General features: G+C 37.2%; 1 protein-coding gene across 2 annotated transcripts in view; it reads right to left on the reverse strand.

Annotated features, from left to right (window-relative positions):
* PTPN12 (protein tyrosine phosphatase non-receptor type 12) overlaps positions 1 to 25,901 on the reverse strand; it is a 105,382-nt gene that overhangs the window by 23,261 nt on the left and 56,220 nt on the right. For both annotated transcript variants that reach the window (XM_015134192.3, XM_015134195.3), the window contains exons 7-12: positions 21,207 to 21,266; positions 18,296 to 18,438; positions 11,720 to 11,786; positions 8,504 to 8,581; positions 8,304 to 8,402; positions 551 to 636 (exon numbers count right to left, since the gene is read on the reverse strand). In XM_015134192.3, coding sequence (XP_014989678.1) covers positions 551 to 636; positions 8,304 to 8,402; positions 8,504 to 8,581; positions 11,720 to 11,786; positions 18,296 to 18,438; positions 21,207 to 21,266 — 533 coding nt within the window. The remainder of the gene's footprint in view (positions 1 to 550; positions 637 to 8,303; positions 8,403 to 8,503; positions 8,582 to 11,719; positions 11,787 to 18,295; positions 18,439 to 21,206; positions 21,267 to 25,901) is intronic.

Genomic DNA, 25,901 nt, shown 5'->3' on the forward strand with positions numbered 1-25,901 from the left:
CTATCTTCTTCTAACTCTGTATTCTTTCCATACTACCATGTTACTGACTTAGCAGCTACCCTGAACAAGAAGGAAAGGAAAAGAAAGATAGGAATATATATGATTTTAACTATTATAAATGAGCTTGGTAGAAAAGCAAGAAAAATTAAAGAAATAAACTCATCTTTGCTAGTAACGTTATTAAATATCTTCACACTTCTTCAACATGCATGCAATTTTTGGCAAGCATATTTAGTCATCAGGAGAAAAATGGAAATCTTTAGACATAACTAAAATTTTAGTTATATCACATATCAAAACATAAACTATAGTCAATTCATGGTAGTATCCACATTCTACTACAGCATATTATTGAAATTTTATCCAAAATGAAACCAAATTTTTAATAAACCAGTAACAAATCAGTTGTCATATATATGCCACATTCTAACAAAACAATGACAATAAAAGTTATAAAAGTAATGTAGAAATACTCAGAATTTGTCATTTTAATTAACAGTGAGTAAAAACAAGTATGCTTTTAAAGAAAATGTTCAAAGACATACAATACCTGCGGGTCCTTGGTGGTTTCGGAGGAGGAGAATCTTGTTTTTCAGGATCTATGGAGCTGACCATGTTTTCAGGATTAATTTCATTCTGCCAAGGGAAAAAATACTTCACTAAGGTTAAAAGAAAAATAATTTTTCCTCCTCATGTTTCAACTAAATTGTTTCTGTGCTTTTCAATCCTTAACACAATGCCAATTGTGCCAAGTTCAAAAAAAAAAGTCTTATATTCTGGCTCTATATTTTAGCCTGAAGGACCAGACTTCAATGAAGAGACTGTATCAAAAAAACAATGCATCACAGTTACTGGAAAGATCAAGGCGTACAGCAGCATTTCAACACATCTCAAATGCTACTGTAAAAAAACAGATTCCCCAAGATAATGTGGATCAAAGAACGTAGTATCTCCCTGCCCCACCATCACTACCACTAGAAACTTAATACATGCAGAGAGAAAAAAGAGCCAACAAATAAGGCTTATACCATTTATGGAGTAATGGAGTATCATTTTATGACTCCCCATTACTACCTAGTACTTTTAAACTGGTGGTCCTAGGATTCATTTTAACCATTTCTTGCCTTACTCTCACTGTCACTATATGGAGTGCGCTAATCCATTAGGGAAAATAGCTCCTATATCACTGGCTACCCAAATGGACCTCAAAAAGGCAGACAGAGCCCATCCCAGGAATATCCTTGGTTCTTGCTGGTCATGAGGACCAATAACATCATTAACATTGATGTTTCACAGTCAATACAGGTATAAGAACTTTAGGTTTAGGACTGTGAATAGGGGAGCGGTAAAATGAAAATACTGCCTTGAATTAGTTTCACTATCAACATATCTCATATTTATCTAGCTAGGGTATTTTAATTCTAGGATATGTTATGTCCAGGAGACATCTCAGATAATTTGCCAACATCTCAGATAAAACAGCCATCTTTACATATACTATCAACTAAGGAACTCTGAAACTGTAGTTGCATTTTGTTTTGTTATCAGTTTTTAATTAAAAGGCACTTCTGCTATGTCCATCATGACAGCTTTGTAACTGTTACTTCAATTATTTCCAATTAAAAAACTAGAGATCTCAACTTCCTAGCAATTTTAAGTGCACCCTATCTCCTTATATGTAATCTGATGAATTAGAAGTTTTATACATCTCACTTCCTGACCAGAACAACAGAGTTACGTCAGAAGACTTAAAGCATTCATCCTTAATTAAAGCCACCCACCAAAATCAGGCATTTGGTGCAGAAATATCTGGCTATAGGTAGGGTGACCATATAATTTATTGTCCAAATCAGGGCTCTTTTGAGAATGAAAAAGGAGCATTATTATTATACCTAGACAACTAGTGTGAACTGGTGTGCCTTAGGCAAATCAGGACTTTTGGCCGCCAAAGTTTCAGATCCTCAGGTACCACCAGAATTTAAAGACTCTGCATCAAAAAGGTACCCTCTAGGCTGGGCGCGGTGGCTCACTTGAGGTCTAGAGTTCAAGACCAGCCTTGGCCAACATGGTGAAAACCTGTCTCTACTACAATACAAAAATTAGCCAGGCGTGGTGGTGCACGTCTGTAATTCCAGCTACTTGGGGGACTGAGGCGGGAGAAACACTTGAACCTGGGAGGCAGAGGTTGCAGTAAGCCGAGATCGTGTCACTGCACTCCAGCATGGGCGATAGAGCAAGACTCTGACTCAAAAAACAAAAAAACAAACAAACAAAAAAACCCCAACATATTATTGATCATCTGCTTATTATTTCCATTAATGATATAACCATAATTCTGAAACACTTGATATTTTGTACCAAAATGTGCATTAAGTAGGTTAAATAAAAATTAAAGGCAAACCATATGAACCTCTATTTTAACTGTTTCTAACCTACAAAACGGCATTTTTTTTTTGTAGCACACATAAACAAACTCATGTCATGTCAATCAAATATTTTGTTGCCAAGTGAGTATAATATTGAATTTACAAAAATAAAACAAAACTATGTTTTCTTTGGATTTTGGAGCTGCAGGTAAGGCAATGTGGATATCTATGTGAAATGCACTGAACAAAGTCGGCAATGCAGAGGAAACTAAAATGTAAGAAGGACATGGTATTATCTTTAACTTCAAAATGCAGTCTGGTAAAATCGCCAGAAAAAAAGTAGAAGGGTAATACTAACAGCCCCAAAGTGGCATAATCAGTACTATGAAGCTATGAAATCAGAAAAAAAGTTATAGTTGAAAATATTAAGAAGATAATTGAGAAAAAATAAGTTGACAATATTAAGGTAAAATGTAGAATGACATTAAGGGATTGGTAAGATTTTGACAAAAAAAGAATGAGGATTGGGAGAGGGAAGACAGGTGGAAGGGTAAAGAGAAGACATAATAAGGACATTTTAGGCAAACACTACATGTGACAAAGTAAAGGTTTCATGAAAGATTCCTCATTCTGGGTGAATAAGAGCATGACGAAGCCATTAACAGGAAGAACCAAAAGAGAACTTCTCGGGGAGATTAGCTTTCAGAACATACTGAGTTTCCTCTGATGAAAGGAATCAATGTGGCAACGCAGAACTGCAACTCAATAAAGAGCCACTAACTAAACAGCATGTACAAAACCTCCTGGTCACTGGACTTCACAATGTTCTTCTTGGATTATGTCTCCTACACACCTACATCTTCTGACTCTCTTGTATTACCCATAATTTTTGAATCCACATTTGTCATGTATACAACTTGCTGAAGCAATCCCAACTTTTGAAATGGAAAAGAATTTTAGGAATTAATCTAATGCAGTGCCACGATGAAACCTCTGCAGCCTTGAACTCCCGGGCTCAAGCAATGCTTCTATCTCAGTCTCCCAAGTAGCTAGGACTACAAGCACGTGCTACCATACCCAGGTAATTAAAAAAAAAAAAATGTTTTGTATAGATGGGGTTTCGCTATGCTGCCCTGGCAGGTCTCAAACTCCTGGTCTCAAGCAATTCTCCTGCCCTGGCATCCCAAAGAGCTGGGATTATAGGCATGAAATGAACCACAGCCCCAGCCTGTGTTCTCTTGTTTTAAACAGAACTTTGTAAAGTTATCTTGTGTACTATTATTTTCCATATAGCAGCTTTTTGAAAGGCTACAAAAACATTAAGAAACAAATCATCTAATATTTAAGAATATTACCAGCTGCAGAAGAAAATAAATAATAAATCAGGGTGCTTTAAAAATAAAAAAATTATATTTTAGGGAAAAAAAAAATCCAGAATTCATTATCACATCTAAAATGTACTATACAAACACAATAAAAGGACCATAACACAAATTACGAATGCTATTACTTAATCATTCTAGAATTGAAATACTGGTGTTGACAATTCTTTTTTTTTTTTTGAGATGGAGTCTGGCTCTGTCACCCAGGCTGGAGTGCAGTGGCCAGATCTCAGCTCACTGCAAGCTCCGCCTCCTGGGTTTATGCCATTCTCCTGCCTCAGCCTCCCGAGTAGCTGGGACTACAGGTGCCTGCCACCTCGCCCGGCTAGTTTTTTGTATTTTTTAGTAGAGACGGGGTTCCACTGTGTTAGCCAGGATGGTCTTGATCTCCTGACCTCGTGATCCCAGCGTCTCGGCCTCCCAAAGTGCTGGGATTACAGGCTTGAGCCACCGCGCCCGGCCAACAATTCTTGTAATGGTGTCCTTTATATATAAGATAAAAAGGCATGATGCACAACTTAACAGATGTTTGCTTATTAAGGTACTTCTAAATCCTCAGGCAATATGATACAGGCTTACAGAACAAATTTTCTCTTTAGATCTCTCATTCCAGGAAGTCACTGTAGTTGTAAATATCTCTAAAAAATACTATTTATTTTGAAGTCTTAAATAACCAACTAGTATATCAAACTAAGATTTTTACAAAAATAATTCTGGAACACAGAACATTTAAACAGAACTTTTACCTATTAACTAAACTGTCAGAAAAGTAGTAAGTGGGGACTTATTTTTACTTCTCACAGCATAGCTTCTAAATAGTAAATACACCTTTCAAGTCATTTTATTCCACCACACAGTTCTAAGATGATTTTTCTCAATTTTTCAGATTCCACATTTTCTTTAAGATTAATGGTCTGCAACCACAGACAGCCATCCTATAAAAAGAGTCACCTATATTTACAAGTTGACAGAAAACATGATTTCTTAAGAGGAAAGTATGAAAAAGTTATCTGGAATGATAATCCATCTTCTATCTGTTTTTTTACTATTTATCCATTCATCTATGGAGATATTTCTCTCAAACATTTAGTTTATGTCTACTATGTACCATGCAATGAGCAAGAAAGTAGGTTTGAAGTAACTACTTTGAAATAACTACTTTATCTACTATGGGTATTATTTCATCTCATCTCCTACAAAGTATGACTTTCTTGTTATATTCCTGTAAAGCTCTGACCTGTTAGACAGAAAGAGCCTATGATAGAATTATAATGCTAGTATAGATTTCAGGGTATTAAAAATGATTGATTTAATGGAATAAAACCTTACAAAGATCAGACTTGGATCTAATGAGAAAAAGAAGAAAAGGTGATGAAATATTTATCACATATTTTCTGGAGATTATTTAAATATAGTTAAAAGCTTTAAAAAAAAAAACAACAATGGCTGGGCACAATGGCTCATGCCTGTAATCTCAGTGCTTTGGGAGGCTGAGGTGTGAGGAGGACTGTTTGAGCCCAGGAGCTCGAGACCACCGTGGCACATAGTGAGACATTTCTACAAAAAAATTTTTTAAAAAATTAGCTAGGTGTGGTGGTACGTGCCTGTAGTCTCAGTTACTTGGGAAGCTGAGGCAGGAGGAAAGCTTGAGCCCAGGAGGTTGAGGGCGCAGTGAGCTGTGATTGTTCCACTGCACTCTGGCCTGGGCAAAACAGTGAGACTTTGTCTCAAACAAAACAAAACAAAATAAAACCTAAATACTGAATACTGCAATAAAAGAACTTTCTCCTATAATTCCTGCACTTTGGGAGGCTGAGGTGGATGGATTGCTTGAGTCTGAGGGTTTGAGACCAGGCTGGGCAACATAGTAAAATCTCGTCTCTATAAAAAAATTAACTCGGCAAGGTGGTGTACCCGTCAGTCTGGGAGGCTAATCTTTTTTGTATTTTTGGTAGAAATGGGGTTTTGCCATGTTGGCCAGGCTGGTCTCAGGTGATCCTGCCTGCTTTGGCCTCCCAAAGTGCTGGGGTTCCAGGCATGAGCCACCGCACCCAGCCTAAAAACCTGTATTTCCAGATACAAAAACTTTGAAATTAATCTTGAATTCATGGAATAAAACAAATACGTTTCAATTAAAGTTTAAAGATGCTGGGTACAGTGGCTCATGCCTGCAATCCCAGCACTTTGGGAGGCTGAGGTGGGTAGATCACTTGAGGTCAGGCGTTCAAGACCAGCCTGGCCAATATAGTGAAACCCCATCACTACTAAAAATACAAAAATCAGCTGAGCATGGTGGTGAGCACCTGTAATCTCAGCTACTTGGGAGGCTGAGGCAGGAAAATCACATGAACCTGGGAGGCAGAGGTTGCAGTGAGCCGAGACTACGCTACTGCACTCCATCCTGGGCAACAGAGTGAGACTCCACCTCAAAAACAACAACAACAACAAAAACCCCCCAAATTAAAGAAAAGTGTTTATAGCCTACTCAGTTTTTTGAAATATTAAATATCTCAACTTAGATTAAATTATACAAAATATTATAAATGGCCAGGCGCAGTAGCTGACACCTATAATCCTAGCACTTTGGGAGGCTGAGACAGGTGGATCACCTGAGGTCGGGAGTTTGAGACCAGCCTGGCCAACATGGCAAAACCCAATCTCTACTAAAAATACAAAAATTAGCTGGGTGTGGTGATGCATGCCTGTAATCCCAGCTATTCAGGAGGCTGAGGCAGGAGAATTGCTTGAACCTGGGAGGCAGAGGTTGCTGTTAGCAGAGATTGCGCCACTGCACTCCAGCCTCAGTGACAGAGTGAGACTTCGTCACACACACACAAAAAAACAGGCCGGGCGCGGTGGCTCACGCCTGTAATCCCAGCACTTTGGGAGGCCGAGATGGGCGGATCACAAGGTCAGGAGATCGAGACCATCCTGGCTAACACGGTGAAACCCCGTCTCTACTAAAAAATACAAAAAACTAGCCGGGCGAGGTGGCGGGCGCCTATAGTCCCAGCTACTCGGGAGGCTGAGGCAGGAGAATGGCGTGAACCCGGGAGGCGGAGCTTGCAGTGAGCTGAGATCTGGCCACTGCACTCCAGCCTGGGCGACAGGGCGAGACTCTGTCTCAAAAAAACCCAAAACAACAAAAAAACAAAAACCAAAAAAACACACAAAAAACAAAAAAACAAAAAACACATTAGATTCTACATTATAAAATATTTGGCTAGATTCAGAACATGTCATAACAGGATTTAATTAAGCTAAAGGCATTGTAGGAGGTTTCCTTGCACAATAATTCCTATGTTAATGAAGGAATAAGAATGAGGTCACATAAAACTTAAAAACCTGAAATTGTCACTTGGCTAATAAAAGAAATGCATATTTCTTAAAACTCATGGACCAATATTAGACTATCTTAACAAACTGAGATCAGCATTTGGTAATCTCTCATTTGGAAAACCAAGGAAGTTCAAACAAATATTCTGGGAGCTGACAAAACCACTTAAAGGGAGAAAAGGAAAATGAAGGTTATAAATTTTGTAATTTATTTTCTCATACTCGGTTTAACAATGTAATAGTTATAGACTCAATGATAAAGATGTAAAATTCTACAAGAAAAAAAAAAAAGCTCAGCACCTTCAGGGACAAGGTGGTGATATATAGAAGGGAAACAAGACAATTGGTTAGAAAACAAAGGCAGAAAAGAGAACACTAAAAGAATACAGTATTTTTGTCAGGTCTAGAAGTTGAATATCCAATAAGATGCTATAAAGCTAAAATAACACTGAATTACAACACAACAAAAGGGAGTTAACTGTGGCTCTTTTTAATTCTGCTTAACTGAAAAGCATATACACAAGGCCAGGAATGTTGGCTCATGCCTGTAATCCCAGCACATTGGGAGGTTGAGGCGGGCAGATCACCTGAGGTCTGGAAATCGAGACCAGCCTGGTCAACATGGCGAAACCCCATCTCTAGTAAAAATACAAAAATTAGCTGGGCATGGCGGCGTGCGCCTGTAATCCCGGCTACTGAGGAGGCGGGGGCAGGAGAATCATTTGAATCTGGGAGTTGGAGGTTGCAGTGAGCCAAGATCACGCCATCGCACTCCAGCCTGGGTAACAAGAGTGAAACTCCATCTCAAAAAAAAAAAAAAGAAAAGAAAAGAAAAGCATAAACACAAATAACGAAAACACTTTATACAAAATAAAATTCAAGTACAATCAATGCAGAATTACTTAGGTGGGGGTGGAAGGGAAGAGTAAAGAGAACAATGCAATTTTTTAAAAAAAGTAAAATGTTAATGAATTTTATGATTTTTGACATGAGATCTTTCCTAACTTTATTTCATTTAGAACATAATTTATCTTATATTGGAGTCATTAAATAGCCATCATAATAGAGATACAAATAAGAAGGAAATGAGTTTAAGTAAAAATGTTAAGTGTCCTGAGACAAAACACAAGATGACAAAAAAAAAAAAAAAAAAAAGCTAAATATAACATCTTAACAAAAAGTAAAAGTTTCCTAAAATGTATAGGCCAATAACACCTACCACTCCATCAGCAATTTTCTGAGCTCCATGAATTTCATATAGTTGCAGCTGTTTTTCAAACAGTTGGGCAATAGCTCTATGAACAAGCTCATATTGCTCCTACGAGGGAGAAAAATGATTAAAAAATAAAAAGAAGAAAACATTTTAAAAAAGAAGAAAGCATTTATAAAATAGCAGTTTATAAAGGGAAACAACTTTACCTTTGTTTGTACTGCAGAATGCCTTTGTGTTCTCATTTCTTGTATTAAATTAAAGACATTAAATTCCTCTGGTATTTTCTAAAACAGAAAATTTAATACATAAACTTTGTACATCTATTCAGAAAATAGTAAAATATTCTTCAGCTTATCACATAAAACTTAAATACCTGGTAGTTTACTGCAAACATTTATTGAACACCACTTAATGTATCTCAGACACTGTGCGTGGCACTGTAGAAACAAAACTGTTCTTGACCTTCAGCATTCAAGCTGGGGAGACAGGTATGTCCAGCCAAAGTATGACTGCAGTATACAGGGAATAAAGAGGCTATGTCTAACTGATGAGTGTGTGGAGTTACAACATAGCTGGATATCAAAAGAAGGTTATCCCATAAAAAGTGAAGGAAATATACATAAGCACAGCAGACTGAATGTATAATCTATGTTGGGAATTGAGAAGTTTGATGTAAATAAAGCCTAAGACTAAAAGAAGGAGAAAGTACTCAAAGGAGGAGAGAAAATAAGGACATTTGGGATTAGACTGTGAACATAAAAAAGAGATTGAATTTACTCTATAGGCCAGTATCTCCTGGATTGGCTATATAAGGACCAGCTAAAAGACCTAGGTAAAAATATAGATCCTTTGGCTCCATCTTGGGGAACTAATTATGAAACAACCTAAACAGTTCTTTTGTGCATATGGAATTGGGACTACTGCAATGGGCAACGTTGACATGAGAAGATCTGATATTCACACAATTTTTCCATCAGCGAAGAGGACAGTCTAAAAGAGTGAGAAACTGGTGGTTTACAGAAGCGGAAACATCAGAACGGTTATCAACAAGAATATTTTGGAGTGGTTAAGATGGAAGGGTTAAAAATGGTTTCCAGGTTTGCTGCTTGGAAGTTCTTATATACATCATAAGATTTTTACATGAAGATTTAACCTAGGCCGGGTGCGGTGGCTCATGCCTGTAATTCCAGCACTTTGAGAGGCCAAGGCAGGCAGATCACCTGAGGTCAGGAGTTTGAGACAAGCCTGAAACATGGTGAAACCCCATCTCTACCAAAAATACAAAAATTAGCCAGGCATGGTGCTGAATGCATGTAATCCCAGCTACTTGGGAGACTAAGGCAGGAGAATCACTTGAACCTTAGAGTTGGAGGTTGCAGTGAGCCGAGATCACACCACTGCACTCCAGCCTGGGCGACAGAGGGAGATTCCATCTCAAAAAAAAAAAAAGAGAACTATGTTCAAAATACACAACTTTTATTTTATTTTATTTTTTGAGACGGAGTCTTGTTCTGTCACCCAGGCTGCAGTGCAGTGGCGCAATCTCAGCTCACTGCAACCTCTGCCTCCCAGGTTCAAGCAATTCTCCTGCCTCAGCCTGCCAAGTAACTGGGATTACAGGCACTGGCCACCATGCCTGGCTAATTTTTGTATTTTTAGTAAAGATGCGGTTTCACCATGTTGGCCAGGCTGGTCTCGAACTCCTGACCTCAGGTGATCCGCCCACCTCGGCCTCCGAAAGTGCTGGGATTATGGCATAAGCCATGGCACCTGGCCAAAATACACAACTTTTAAAATGACCAGATATTTGTTTTGTTTGCTAGCATGCATTTACGTGTCCCTTCCCATTCCAATTTTAATCTTTGACTTTTATGTTAAAATGCGATAGAATTTCAGTTAAATTTTGTTCACTTAAGCATTTTCATTTGAGAATTAGATGATTATAGTTTTTGAGGAAAAAATATTTAACCCCAGAGGGCATTTTAAGGAACTGTTTAACATGTAAATATTTCCTTGTAACAATAAAAAATGGAGAGATGGCAGGGAAAAAAGAGAAATAAGGGGAAGAAGGAAGAAAAAGAAAAAAGAAACATTTTATTAATTCTACTTTGTACAAGACAGAGATGAACAATTCATGGAAACTATAAAGCTATATTAAAGGCGTCTCTCTAGAAGTGAACACATTATGGAACCAGCAAAATAATCAAACGTGTACATAATGAAGAGACTTGTTTTTCAAATCTATCATGAACGCTGTATCTTATTTATCTCTGTATCATCCACAGTATCAAACACTATTTCTTGGAAAAAGCAGTAGTAAGAAAACAATCACAACAGCAACAGTAATCAACACTAACAATAAACTGAGTACTTACTATTTACCACACATAGTTCTGAAGAACTTCACAAAAGTTAATTTATTTAATTCTTATGCATTACTACTATGATCCCTATTTTCTGATGAAGAAATAGAGACAGTATGGGATTAGTATTTTGACCAAGATCCCACAGCTAGTACATGAGAAAGCCAGAATTATAATCTGGGCAGTTTGGCTAAAGTCAGCATTCACAGACTACAATACTATAACATCTCCAGAAGGCATAAATATGTACTGAATGAAATACACTTATAACTAGAATAAATATAAAAGGCAATGGGCCGGGCGCGGTGGCTCATGCCTGTAATCCCAGCACTTTGAAAGGCTGAGGTGAGTGGATCACCTAAGGTCAGGAGTTCAAGACCAGCCTGGCCAACATGGTGAAACTCTGTATCAAAAATATAAGACATTAGCTGGGCGTAATGGCAGGCACCTATAATCCCAGCTACTAGGGAGGCTGAAGCAGGAGAATCACTTCAACCCGAGGCGGAGGGTGCAGTGAGCTGAGATCGCGCCATTGCACTCCAGTCTGGGCAATAAGAGTGAAACTCCATCTCAAAAAAAAACAAAAAAAAAAAAAAGGAAGAAAAAAAGGCAATGAAAATTCAGTATTGGAAAGGTCAGTAACAGTTTATATCCTAATGCAAGTATTCACTCACCTAGGACACTCTTATACTGTTGACCAATGCATCACATCAAGGCAATATGCAGCAATTATACCTTTTTTCTATCTTTATTTCTTTTTATTAAATCATTTTTATTTTTAAATTATTTTTAGAGATGGAGGTCTCCCTATGTTGCCCAGGCTGGTCTCGAGCTGCTGGGCTCAAGTGATCCTCCCGCCTTGGCCTCCCAAAGTGCTGGGATTACAGGCATAAGCCATCGTGCCCGGCCTTCACTGCCTTTATTTCTTACTTAATAAAATTACTTTGGAAAAAATAACATGTATAATAAAATACGCACTATAATTTACTACAATTAATAATTAAGTTTGAAAATAGTAATAGATAAATTGGACATAATGCTACAAAAAAGTATTCTTACCCCAGCTTTTAGTAAATTCCACGTATAATCTATGGCACAAATGGCACCTGTTCTTCCACAGCCTGCACTAAGGATATAAAGTTTGAAAAAAAATTGATTTTTGTGATAAAACAACTATAAAATAAATGTGGATGGACATGTTAACATTCAGAAACGAAAAGAAATTTGACAAAATTCTACTTAGTAAACAAAATACAACTTACAGTGTGTTCACGGCAACATTGGTAACATAGAATACGTATACATACACACTATGATTTTTCCTATACATACATACCTATGATAAAGTTTAATTTATAAATCAGGCACAACAAGAGATTAACAACAATAACTAATAATACATTAGAACAATTATAACAATCTACCACTACTCACTACCTCACTACTCTTGAGGTTTGGGCCATTATAAGTAAAATAAGGGTTATGTGAACATAAGCACTGGGATACCATGACAGTCCATCTGATAACTGCAGTATTTACTATGTGACTAATGGGCTGGTAGAGTCTACAGTGTGTACACACTGGACCATGGGATGATTTATCTCTCAAGCAGGACATACTTCCCTATGCTTCTCAGAAAGGTACAGCATTTAAAACTTACAAATTGCTTACTTCTGAAATTTTCCATTTGATATTTTTGAACTATGACTAACTGAAACTGAGAACAGTGAAGTCTTGAATAAGGAGGGCCTATTGTCTATCTTTTAAGCATTTCATTTAAGGGATTGGGCGCAGTGGTTCATGCCTGTTGTCCCAGCATTTGGGAGGCCAAGGCAGAAGGATTGCTTGAGCCTGGGAGGTCTAGCCTGCAGTGAGCCATGATGGCACAAATGCACTCCAGCCTGGGTAACAGAGTGAGACTCCATCTCAAAAAGAAAAACAAAAATTAATTTATGGAACTTCCAAGAGTAAGTGACTCACAGACTAGCTACTAAGTCGTCACTCTGGAAGTCTAATGCTACATCAGAAAATGTGACTAGCTAACAACGTCTTACAGAGACATATTTATTCTATGCTCGAAACGGTTCTTGTGGCTGGGTGCAGTGGCTCACACCTGTAATCTCAGCACTTTGGGAGGCTGAGGCCGGTGGATCACTTGAGGTCAGGAGTTTGAGACCACCCTGGCCAACATGGTGAAACCCTATCTCTACTAAAAACACATAATTAGCTGGGTGTGGTGGCGGACACATGTAATCCCAGCTACTCGGGAAGCTGAGGCAGGAGAATCACTTAAACTGGGGAAGTGGAGGTTGCAGTGACCCAAGATCGTGCCATTGCACTCCAGCCTGGGCAGCAACAGCAAAACTCCAACTCAAAAAAAAAAAAAGGCTCTTGTTTTAGAGTACAGGAGGAAACAGTACATCATTTCAATCTATAGAATGTGTAGGAAAGGTGAAGAAGGCTATAAGCCCTAGAAAATGGATTGAGCAACAGCACTGATTTCATCAAAAGAACAAGACAATGATACGCTCTCATATTCCAAAAAACTAATGGAAACTGGGGAATGTACAGTAACATACTATAGGTTTTTTTAATTTTAAAACATGACAGGCTGGGTTCAGTGGCTCACGCCTGTAATCCCAACACATTGGGAGGCCAGGGAGGGCAGATCACCTGAGGTCAGGAGTTCGAGACAAGCCTAGCCAACGTGGTAAAATCCTGTCTCTACTGAAAATACAAAAAAAATTAGCCAGGCGTGGTGGCGGGTGCCTGTAACCCCAGCTACTTGGGAGGCTGAGGCAGGAGAATCACTTGAACCTGGGAGGTGGAGGCTGCAGTGAGCTGAGATCATGCCATTGTACTCCAGCTTGGGTGACAGAGCAAGACTCCATCTCAAAAAAAAAAAAAAAAAAAAAAAAAGAAACAAACACACACATGACAAAAGTATTTTAAAGTAACTGCTTCTCAACTAGAGAAAGGCTTATGCATCTTAGAATTGAAAATCACTATGAGTAATTATAAGATGTTACTGACATCACCAGAATAATTTTTGGCAAAACAACCCCACAAAGTTGTGTAGCATTTTAATGCATATTTTGAAATGTATACCTATCAGTGGTTTGTTAAACATGTAACCTAAAATTCCTGATAAAAGTACACTATAAGCAACCTAAAATGATTTTTAAAACCTCAATAATAAACATCATCAATTATATTAATTTTTAGTTGTTGATACTTGTGAATTCTGTGCATCAAAACATTTACAGAATTTTAGTTGAGTTACTGGGATAAATTATATATATCTAAAATTTGATAGTTAAAAGTATAATATAAAGATACAGATAACCAGATCAATGAAACACCACAGAAAGTTCAGGAACAGATCTGAGTACACGTAACATTTCTTACATAACAGTGAATTCTCCAGAGGAGATGAGACCATTCAATAAGTGGCAAAGGAAAAGTTAGCTATCAATGAAGAGCAAAAAATTAAATTCTGATCACATACCTTAACCGTAAAAAAATTCCAGGTGGATAAAAAATATATATATAGGATATAAATATATTGGATATTTATCCAATAATAAATGTTAAAAAGTAAATCTATGAAAGCACTAAAAACATATGCAAAATATATACACTATTGTGTTAGGGAAAGACTTTCTATGTATAATATCTCAATGGACAAAAACCATTCAAAAATCTGACATGACAAAATGAAACTTATGTATGTCAAACAGGCAGAAGACAGGAAAAACCATGGTACTTACAACATGACTAAAAGTTAATGTCCTCAATATATAAAGAATTTGTATAATTATTAAAAGATGAGGCTGGGCAAAGTGGTTCACGCCTGTAATCCCAGCACTTTCGGAGGCCGAGGCGGGTGGATCACCTGAGGTCAGGAGTTCAAGACCAGCCTGACCAACATGGAGAAACCCCAACTCTACTAAAAATACAAAATTAACCGGGCGTGGTAGTGCATGCCTGTAATCCCTGCTACTCGGGAAGCTGAGGCAGGAGATTTGCTTGAACCCGGGAAGCGGAGGTTGCAGTGAGCGAAGATTGCAGTGAGCCGAGATTGCATCATCGCACTCCAGCCTGGGCGATAGTGCAAGACTCTGTCTCAAAAACAAACAAACAAACAAACAAACAAAAAAACCCCACCAAAAACCTTGTCTGTCACACAGGCATTTAAAAAGCAAACAAAGGCCGGGTACAGAGGTTCACGCCTGTAATCCCAGCACTTTGGGAGGCGGAGGCGGGCGGATCATGAGGTCAGGAGTTCGAGACCAGTCTGGCCAACATAGTGAAACCCAGTCTCTACTAAAAATACCAAAAATTAGCCAGGTGTGGTGGTGTGTGCCTGTAATCCCAGTACTCGGGAGGCTGAGGCAGGAGAATCACGTGAACTCGGGAGGAGGAGGTTGCAGTGAGCTGAGATCGTGCCACTGCACTCCAGCCAGGGTGACAATGCAAGACTCCGTCTCAAAAATAAAATAAAAAAATAAAAATGAAAAAAGAACACCCAGTATTGGGAAAGGTATAGGGAAATAGGTACTCTCACATACTGCCAGCGGTAGAATTAAGTAGCATCAATTTTCTGGATAACACATTAAAAAATGCTCATTAAAATATTTTAAAAGTTTATATACTTGACCAAGAAATCTCACTTCTGGATATTTATCCAGTAATAAATTTATCCTAATAATTGCAGATGTGCTCAAAGATTTAACAATAAGATGGCCACTAAAGTAAATTAAAAACAAAAAATAAAGTGGACACTGAGCTTTTACACTGTTGTTTAAAATAGTTGAGGCGGAGGTTGCAGTGAGCCGAAACTGTGCCATTGCACTCCAGCCTGGGCAACAAGAGCGAAACTCCATCAAACAAAACAAAACAATACTGTATGTACACACACACACACTGAAAGGACATATTCTCGAGTTTTAACAATGGTTATATCTCCAGTGGAACTAGTGGAAAGCAAAATAATTTTCTTGCTTTTATGGATGTGTTTTCTAAGTCATTACAGTTAACATATTGTTTTCATTGTCTAAAAATATTTAACGGTCAATTTATTTTTTGATAAAAAGCCTTCCTATATAAATGGATTTATGATTGAACAGGAAATTATTTTAACTAACTTATAAGAAGTCAAGTGAAAGTAATTTCTTTATGTTTTAATTCTATAATTAAACATATTGTTTATTTTTAACTGGTCAATTCTACTTAATTAAATGGTCAACTAACCACTGAACTAACCACAGAAAAAATTTGTTTTAATGAACCAAGTTGTTAACTGATTCCCACATCTCCACCAGCAAGTTACTTTCCTGGCCCATGAATAAAAGTAGCCCTTTTACTTCATTAATTATAAGCATTACAATCAAACCAAGTGAATAAGAAAACTATCTTCGGTGCTTTGACTCCACTGAAAAAATATTTTAATTATGTAAATAATAAAAAATAAATCTCTAAGTTTGAAAAATCTCATTTCCTTTTTATAACAAATGTGAATGCAGATAACAAGTCCCTTAGAGGAATAAATTGATAGTTGTCTTATGAAATAAGTACTATGACTATAAGGCCTTTAGAAGAATCTAATGTAAACCAAAAATTCAGAGTAGAAAAACTGCCTAAGGATTCAAAAGTAGCTTCTACTATGTAGAAACCCATACCTATATAATGAAATTCCAAAAATTAGGTTTCAAAATATCCTGTATCACCCATATTAAAATGATACCTATATTCCTTTTTTTAAAAGAGATAGGGTCTACTATGTCACCCAGGCTGGAGTGCAGTAGAGCAATCATTGCTTACTAAAGCCTCAAGCTTCTGGGCTCAAGCAATCATCCTGCCTCAGCCTCCCAAAGCACTAAGCCACTACACCCGGCCATGACACTTATTGCAAACATTTAGTACTTTCTTGACTAATTCAGTTTTGTGCTTTTCCTTTTAAAGGGGTATTTTCCATTACACTCCTAAATCCATAACACAAATTTAGCTTTGTTTTATGTATTATATATAATGTATACATATATGTGCATACGTATTATGTATATTTAGCTTTGTATTACATATTAATGTGTTACCTATGTATTATGTATTTAGCTTTGTATTATTTGTATCATGAGAATGACCAGATGACAGAAATAAGCCAAAATGTTAGATTAAGAAAAGCTGGTTATCTTACACTGATTTCTCTTAGCTAAAATATATTATACAATTAACCCCCCTTCTAGAATACAAAATTAACTGTCCCCCAAGAATAAACAAATCTCATGTTCATTCCCCCAAAGTCAAAGGCAGAATTTACATGATTTCTTAACACATCCAAATGAGTAATTTTGCAAAACCTAACTGAACTTCAAATATTATTTGAATAAATGAAAATATTTCTATCACATAATTTAAAGTAGGTGCACCTATACTCGTACTTTTACATTCAGAGGTAGCTTAACTAGGTCAGTAATCACTGAATTTTATGTAATGCTTATAATGAGGTAATCTACTATAAAACATAACTTAATAAAAAATGTCTAGTAAATGTGTATCAATCGTTCATATTATTTTACTCTAAGAATGCTGGCTTCCTGCTTTAAATTTTTCAGTAGCTATAAATTATAAAATTTCATGATATGATAGGCAGTGGTGCAAACGTGGAAACTGATGTTCCCCAAGAATAAAAACAGCATTTAGTTTTTCATCAAATCTAAAACACACTTTTTAAACTCAATGTGACAGCTCTGAGATTGGTATGTATCTTACCACCAATGGCTTTTTACAAATGACATTTTCCCCTTATAATTGGCAGTGATTTTTTTACTGTTAATATACATTAATAATTGTGTGTCTTAGAATTGATGATATCTTAGATCAATAAGACCTATGTATATACATCTTACATACATTAAAAAAAGAAAGTCATGTTGCCAGGTGTAGTGGTTCATGCCTGTAAGCCCAAGACTCTGGGAGGGCAAAGCGGGACAATCACTTGAGGACAGTTCGGATCAGCCTGGGCAACAGAGCAAGACCTGGTCTCTTTAAAAAAAATTTTTAATTAAAAAAAAACTAATTCAGTGTGGTAGCACATGCCTGTAGTCCTAGCTACTTGGGAAGCTGAGGCAGAAGGATCACTTCAGGCCAGGAGATCGAGTTTACAGTAAGCTATGATTGTGCCACTGCACTCCAGACTTGGCATCAGAGTGATATCCTGTTTTTAAAAATCTCATGTCAATGTTTATCAGGAATGAAAATTGCTTGGTCATTGTTTCAGGGAAATTGATTAAAAGAAAATACTACTATATTGACTTTAAAAAGTAGAGTAAGATGAGGATCTGAGATTATATGCTCTAATCAGAGCATATAAGAAGAGTATGTTCTACAGCTTTCCACCATGTGAATACTATTTTCAAATAGATGATTTTGTGTTTTAATGCAACAATACTCTAAGCGGTCTGTCAACCAAATGAGACCATATCAATTTACAAGGTCCCAAACATTATATCATGGCTAGGAGAAATTCAAGATTACTATCATATTAATGCAGAAATAAAACCTTGTGTAACATCAAACTTAAATAAAACTTGAATAAAAATATTGTATTTATAAACTTGGGACATTCTTTCGTACCTGCAATGAATACAAATAGGAACATCTTCATGTTCTTGATATTTCCTCATTAAGCTTATCATGTCCAGAATAGAATCAAATGATGAAGGAACATCATGGTCTGGCCAGTTCACATAATGAAACTGATACAGCCTACGAGATTCCTTCAAGAAAAACAGAAAGTCAACAATTATGAAAATACTTTACAAAGTTTAAAGCTGCACAGCTCATTTAAACTGCCATTTCTAAGAGATTTGTGTGGCATTTAGCACTGCTTTTAAAAAAGACCCAAATAAATAATAGCTGACACTTACTGTTTACCACATGCCAAATATCTAAGGGCTTCACATGTAACACTTTAATTTCCATGAGGAAAGTACTGTTAATACCATCCTCATTTTATAACTGAGATATACAGATAAAATAACTTGCCCAAACTTTCATAAGAAGTGACAAATGTGGGCTCTAAACCAGGCAGGTTCTACTTCCAGAGCATGTACTTTAAACATTACACTATATATACTGTTTAACTAATCCACACTATTAAATGGATGAGCAATATACCATAAGCACCACGTTAGAGTAGTAGCCATTGTAATCAGAAGACTAATAGAACATTAAACTGAAAAAGAATGGAGACATGAATTTGTCCAGTCCCAAACTCACTTGTCTTCTTACAGATTAGTGGTTCTCAATACATGGTCTGGGCACTTCCTCCCCTCAACCCTTTTGAGGGGTCTATGAGTTTTAAATAATTCTCAGAATAATACTACAATTTACTTGCCTTATTCTTTAACAGCCAATACAATATATGCTTATATATTCATGGTTTTAAAAAATTTCTCAGTTTTAATTTCAAATATAGTATATACTGAAAGATATAACCCACAGAAACAAAAACTCTTTGGGATCCTCAACAGCTTTGAAGAATGTAAAGGAGTACTGATGTTAAATGTTTTGAGAATGGTTACTGTAGGCGTTTAACAGAAAGAGCAACACTTGAAATCTAAGCAAACCATACTCCAATTCTACTTTTGCCATTTCCTAAATAACTTCAGGTAAGCTATTTAACTTCTTAAAGCTTCTGTATCTTCATCTATGTGCAACGGACATAACAGTATCTGGATATTATGCAGTTAGGAGAATTCAGATGCCTGATCTACTACAGAAATTCATTAAGGTACTTATTATTATTACTGTAGATTAAAAAATTAGCAACTAGTCCAGACTCAGTGGCTCACACCTGTAATCCCAACACTTTGGGTGGTCAACGCAAAAGGCAAGAAGATCAGTTGAGGCCAGGAATTTGACAGCAGCCTGAGCAACACGGCAAGACACCATCTCTATAAACTATAAAAAATTTAGCTGGGTTTGGTGTCTCATACCTGTAGTCTCAGATACTAGGAAGGCGGAGATGGGAGGACTGCGTGAGCTCAGGAGTTTGAGTACAGCCTGGGCAATATATAGTGAGACCCTGTTGCCAAAGAAAAAAAAAGTCAGGGCGCTGTGGGGGCCTCAACTGAAAACAATATATATCTCAATGAAGACTTAGCTTTGATAGTGACGTTTCTTTAACAAATTGTAAACTAGTAAAACAGGGTAATAATTATATAAACAATGCAATAATCTGCTTACTGCAATAGAGGAAAAATATTTGCAGCAAAGAAGGCATAACTATTCCAAATTTAATAAATTTAGGGTGTGTTACAATTAATATTACTTTATTATGTAATGTGATAAGCATAAATGTCAAGATACTAAATATCACACTATCATTTTCATCTTCAAAACTAAAATATTAGCAAATTTCATTAACTATGTTAAATAACATAGTATACTATTTATATAGCTTGTTTTTTTAGTAGCTAAAAGTTGATTAGTTTGCAAAGACATAAAAATTAGCTTCACACGCTTTAAAAATAAAAATTGCTGATACTTTTTTTACTTATAAAAAAACTATAAAGCAGATATAAAGCAAAATAATAATATATATAATATATATTATTTATATTTTGCAGATATAAAGCAAAATAATTTTCTAGCAAACTCATTTTACCAAATAAAACATTTAGGTGCTAGTAAGTATTATATTTTCTATCTTAAAAAAATTTTATTTTATTTTTAGTTTTTAAATTTATTTTATTTTTTTGAGACAGAGTCCTGCTCTGTTGCCCAGGCTGGAGTGCAGTGGCGCCATCTCGGCTCATGGCAACCTCTGTCTCCCAGGCTCAAGCAATTCTCATGCCCCAGCCTCCCGAATAACTGGGATTATAGGTGTGCACCACCATGCCCAGCTAATTTTAGTATTTTTTAGTAGAGATGGGGCTTCACCGTGTTGGCCAGGCTGGTCTTAAACTACTGGCCTCAAGCAATCTACCCGCCTCAGCCCCCTAAAGCGTTGGGGATTACACACGTGAGCCACCACACCTGGCCTCAACTTTTATTTTGGATAAAGGGGTACATGTGCAGGTTACATGGGTATATTGTATGACACTGAGGTCTGGAATACAAATGATCCTATTACCCAGGGAGTGGGCATACTACCCAATAGGTGGCTTTTCAGCCCATGCTCCCCTCCCTCTCTATATCTTCTCTTTGAAAACTATTCTCTATTCTCAAAACCATTTTTGAGAGTCTCGCTCTGTTGCCCAGGCTGGAGTCCAGTGGCACAATCATGGCTCACTGCAGCCTCAACCTCCCAGGCTCAGCCTTCTGAGTGAGTGGGACTACGGGCACATGCCACCATGCCCAGCTGACTTTTTTCTTTTTGTAGAGACAAGATCTCACTATGTTGTCCAGGCTAGTCTTGAACCCCTGGACTCAAGTCACCCTCCCACTTCAGCCTCCCAAAGTGTTGGGATTACAGGCATGAGTCACTGTACCTGACCTGAAAACTATTCTTAGAGACAGTCTATAAATGGTAAATACCTACATTTTGAAATTCAAGTAAGAGTGTCCTAATGAAGTAGTCTGTTCTCGCTTGTTCATCCTCCTAAATAAAGAGAAACATTTGTAAGTCAGTGAAAACGTTAAAACAAAAAGACACATCAAAACAAATAAAATACTTGTGTCAAAGTCCACAATATAAAATTAACCTTTAAAATTCCAGATATACCTGATAATTATTTTAGAACTCTAAAAGTCATCAATTTGTAAATGTCTGAAGTGATAGACACACTAATTATCCTGATTTGATCACTCCACATTTTAAATTATACATACATGTACCAAAATCACGTGTACCCCATTAATAAGTATAGATAATATGTGTCAATTAAAAATAACGGCAAGAGGGAAAAAAAAGCTAGTAAGCCATGAAAAGACATGGATGAACCCTAAATGCACATTACTAAGTGAAATAAGCCAACCTGAAAAGGCTACATACTGTATGATTCAAACTATATGACTTCTGGGCCAGGCGCGGTGGCTCATGCCTACTTATAATTCCAGCATTTTGAGAGGCCGAGGCAGGTGGATCACTTGAGGTCAGGAGTTTGAGACCAACCTGGCCAACATGGTAAAACCCTATCTCTACGAAAATACAAAACTTAGCTGTGCATGGTGGTGTGCACCTGTAATCCCAGCTACTCAGGAGGTTGGGACAAGAGAATTGCTTGAACCCAGGAGGCAGAGGTTACAGTGAGCTCAGACAGTGCCACTGCACTCCAGCCTGGGCGACAGAGCGAGACTCCGTCTCAAAACAAACAAACAAACAAAAACAAACTATATGACTTCTTGAAAAGGTAAAACTATGGAGACAGTACAAATAATGACTACCTAGGTTTGGGAAGGGAGTGAGAGGAATGAATGAATAGGTGGAGCACAGGACGTTTAGAGTAATGACACTATTCTGTAAGATACTACAATGGTGGAAACACGTCACCATGTATTTCTTCAAACCCACAGAATGTATAACACCAAGAATGAACCCTAATGTAAACTGTGAACTCTTAGTGATAATGACTTGTCAGTGTAGGTTTGTGAATTGTAACAAAGAGACCGCTCTGGAAGGGAATGTTGATAATGAGAGGGCTACATGTGTGGGGACAGGGTGTATATAAGAAATCTCTGTACCTTCCTCTCAATTTTGCTGTGAACCTAAAACTGCTCTAAAAAAAAAAAAAAAAGTATTGAAAAAGTTAGGCAGCGGCTCACACTGTAATGCCAGTAGTTTGGGAGGCTGAGGTGGGTGGATCACTTTAGGGGTTCAAGACCAGCCTGAACAACATGGCAAAATCCTGTCTCCACAAAAAAAATACAAAAACTAGCTGGGCATTGAGGCATAGGCCTGTGGTCTCAGCCACTTGGGAGGCTGAGGTGGGTGGATCACCAAGCCCAGCAGTGAGGCCAAGGATACAGTGAGCTGCAATCACGTTGCTGCACTCCAGTCTGGGTGACACAGTGAGACCCTGTCTCAAAACAAAAAATGAAAACACTAAAACAAACAAACAAACAAGCCTTAAAACAAAGTCTCCTATTAGATAAAGTCTCCTAACAGATAGACCCAAACAGTATGTAAGAAAAGTGAATTTGGGAATCATATTACTTACTATACTAAGAAACTTGAAAAAAAAAAGTTCATTAAAAAAACTTGTATAGACAGTAAAGAAAAAAACATCAATTTGCTTTTGTAAGTTTTACTTATACCTAAAAAAAGTGAGTAAATGAATTACTTAAGCATCTATCACCCAATAAAGTATCTGCAAAGTAGTAACCACTCCCAGAATCATGTAAATATAAATAGAATGTCATTCCTCAGTACCAACCACCATATCCCATCTTCAACCATTTTACCTTTCCAAAACGCATGATTTTCCCTAACATTCAAGTTTCAATTAACTGGATAGCAACTGAAGAAGGAAAAGGGAAGAACACCCCAAATTATTATTATTATTGTGGTTGACGATAACATAACCACTTTAAAAGGTCTCTCGCTGTGATTTAGTCAAAGTATTAATCTACATCAGTCTATCACTAAGCAAATTATTCTTTTTGCCTTATTGGTTAAAACCACAAATAGTTCAGAACAAGGATTATGAAGAACAATGGTGTATGTTGTTTTATTAATAAAAATAATACTACTATACCTGCTTTAATTTTTAAAATCATAGTAATTTACTTTGAACTTTTCAAATAATATTTGAACTTTTTCAAATATTTCTGTAAAGGACCAGATAGTAAATATTTTTGGCTTTTGGGGCCATAAAGTCTTTGTCTACACAACTTTGCTATTGTGATAGAAAAATTCATAAATTAATGGGCACAGATGTGTTGTAACAAAACTTTATTTACAAAACAGGCAGTGGGCTAGATCTGAGCCATGGGTAGTGTGCTGACATCAAGTCTAAGTGGTTACATGTGGCAACATATGATTGAGCTCCTGCTAACCAGTCTTCACCCTTTCACCATGACTTTACCCTTGTCCTCATCCCACATCAAGAGAGAGCTCCAGAAAAGACTGTCATTTCTCAGTCTCAAACTCTGACTGCCAAGTAGTCAAATGACTTACTATGAATATTTTTACCAACATGCTATTTATAAATTTGATTTTTGTTTGCAGTTAAGTCAATGATAACAAATCCTGAGCTGTCTGAATCAATAAGAGACAAACAAATTACCTTCCATTCTTAAATCATCAAAGAAAATGTTTCTTCAGCATGGATCAATCCTGATGCTGACAAATTAAACCAGTCACTACTAACAAAATCAAACCAAATCACTTATCTAGAGACCTTTCAAGTTATCTACTTTTTTCTTTTTAATAAATCTTTCTGTGTTTTTTTTCTTTGAGAACTGTTTATAGAATATATATTTTAGTTTAATTGGAAAACTATCCCCCAAGAACCAATTCATTTTCTACATTATAAAACTATTGCATTCTTCCCTATATCCATTATTGTAAATTGTTTACTATTCCTGACTCCCAAATATTCAAAAATTTCAAGCTGGTTTGTTGTTGAATGTTAAGCACTGTATTTTCTCTTGAATTGCAATATTCACTATAGTTATCTTATTATATCTAAATTTACAAATGTTTGGCCGGGTGTGGTGGCCTGTAGTCCTAGTACTTTGGGAGGCCAAGGTGGGCAAACTGCTTGAGCTCAGGAGTTCAAGACCAGTCTGGGCAACACAGGGAGACCCCGTCTCTACAAAAAGACAAAAATTAGTAGTGGCCCATGCCAGCAGCCCTGGCTACTCAGAAAGTTGAGGTGAGAGAATCACTTGAGCCCGGGGGATTGAGGCTGCAGTGGGCCATGATCAGACCACTGCACTCCAACCTGGGTGACAGGGCAAAATCCTGTCTCAAAAAGATATATACAAATAAATAAAACTTTAAAAATAAATTTACAAATGTCCAAAACAACCACACTACACAGAACTAGGTTTCTATGCTGTCGAGGAATCTAATATTTCAGATTTATTTCTGGATTGGTGAAGGAGTGTTGGTGTTTCCTCACTGAAGTAGACAGTGTGGTGTGTATTTGGTATTATTCAAGCCAAATAAAATGAAATGCAGTAGGATTTTTAACATTTTAAAAAATGTTAATAAAGGGCCGGGCGCGGTGGCTCAAGCCTGTAATCCCAGCACTTTGGGAGGCCGAGACGGGCGGATCACGAGGTCAGGAGATCGAGACCATCCTGGCTAACACGGTGAAACCCCGTCTCTACTAAAAAATACAAAAACTAGCCGGGCGAGGTGGCGGGCGCCTGTAGTCCCAGCTACTCGGGAGGCTGAGGCAGGAGAATGGTGTAAACCCGGGAGGCGGAGCTTGCAGTGAGCTGAGATCTGGCCACTGCACTCCAGCCTGGGCGACAGAGCGAGACTCCATCTCAAAAAAAAAAAAAAAAAAAAAAAAAGTTAATAATGTCTCACTATTTTGCCCAGGCTTGTCTCAAACTCCTGGGCTCAAGCAATCCTTCCCACCTTAGCCTCCCAAAGTGCTGGGATGACAGGTGAGAGCCACTGCACCTGGCCTAAAATTTTTACACTTACCCCACAAATAGTTAATTCTGATCAGCACCTTAAGAATATTGACTATTATATCCAAAAAGTTCAATAGTGAGTTATAGTTATTATAAAAACAACATTGATTTATAAAGTAGACAGCATGATACAGATTTGGTCCTGTCTGTTTTTATGTCAACCTAGAAAGCACTAAACTTTGGGTATGTATGAGAGGAATTCAGTCATAAGTATAACTAAGTCATAAAATTATGGAGTTCTTGAACTCAGCAATGACAAGTAAAACCACATAAATTATATTTCATTTAATCATGGAAAACAAAGTCAAAAACAAGAAACTCTGAATAGGGAATGTGATACTTAATTTTATCTGTCAACTTGGCAGGGCCACAGTGTGCCCAGAATATTTGGTCAAACATTATTCTAGTTATTTCTGTGAGATGTTTTTGGAGGAGATTAACATTTAAATTGGTAGTCTCTGAGTAAAGCAAACTGTCCTCCATAATGTTTGTGGGCCTCATCCAATCTGTTGAAGGCCTGAATACAACAAAAGGACCAGCCTCATGAAGCAAGACAGAATTCTCCAGCAGGCTGCCTTCATCTGCAACACCGGCTCATCCTGATTCTACAACAGACTTTTCAAACTAGAACTGAACATCAGCT

This window comes from Macaca mulatta, chromosome 3 (genome assembly GCF_049350105.2).
Source record: "Macaca mulatta isolate MMU2019108-1 chromosome 3, T2T-MMU8v2.0, whole genome shotgun sequence".
NCBI lineage: Eukaryota > Metazoa > Chordata > Mammalia > Primates > Cercopithecidae > Macaca > Macaca mulatta.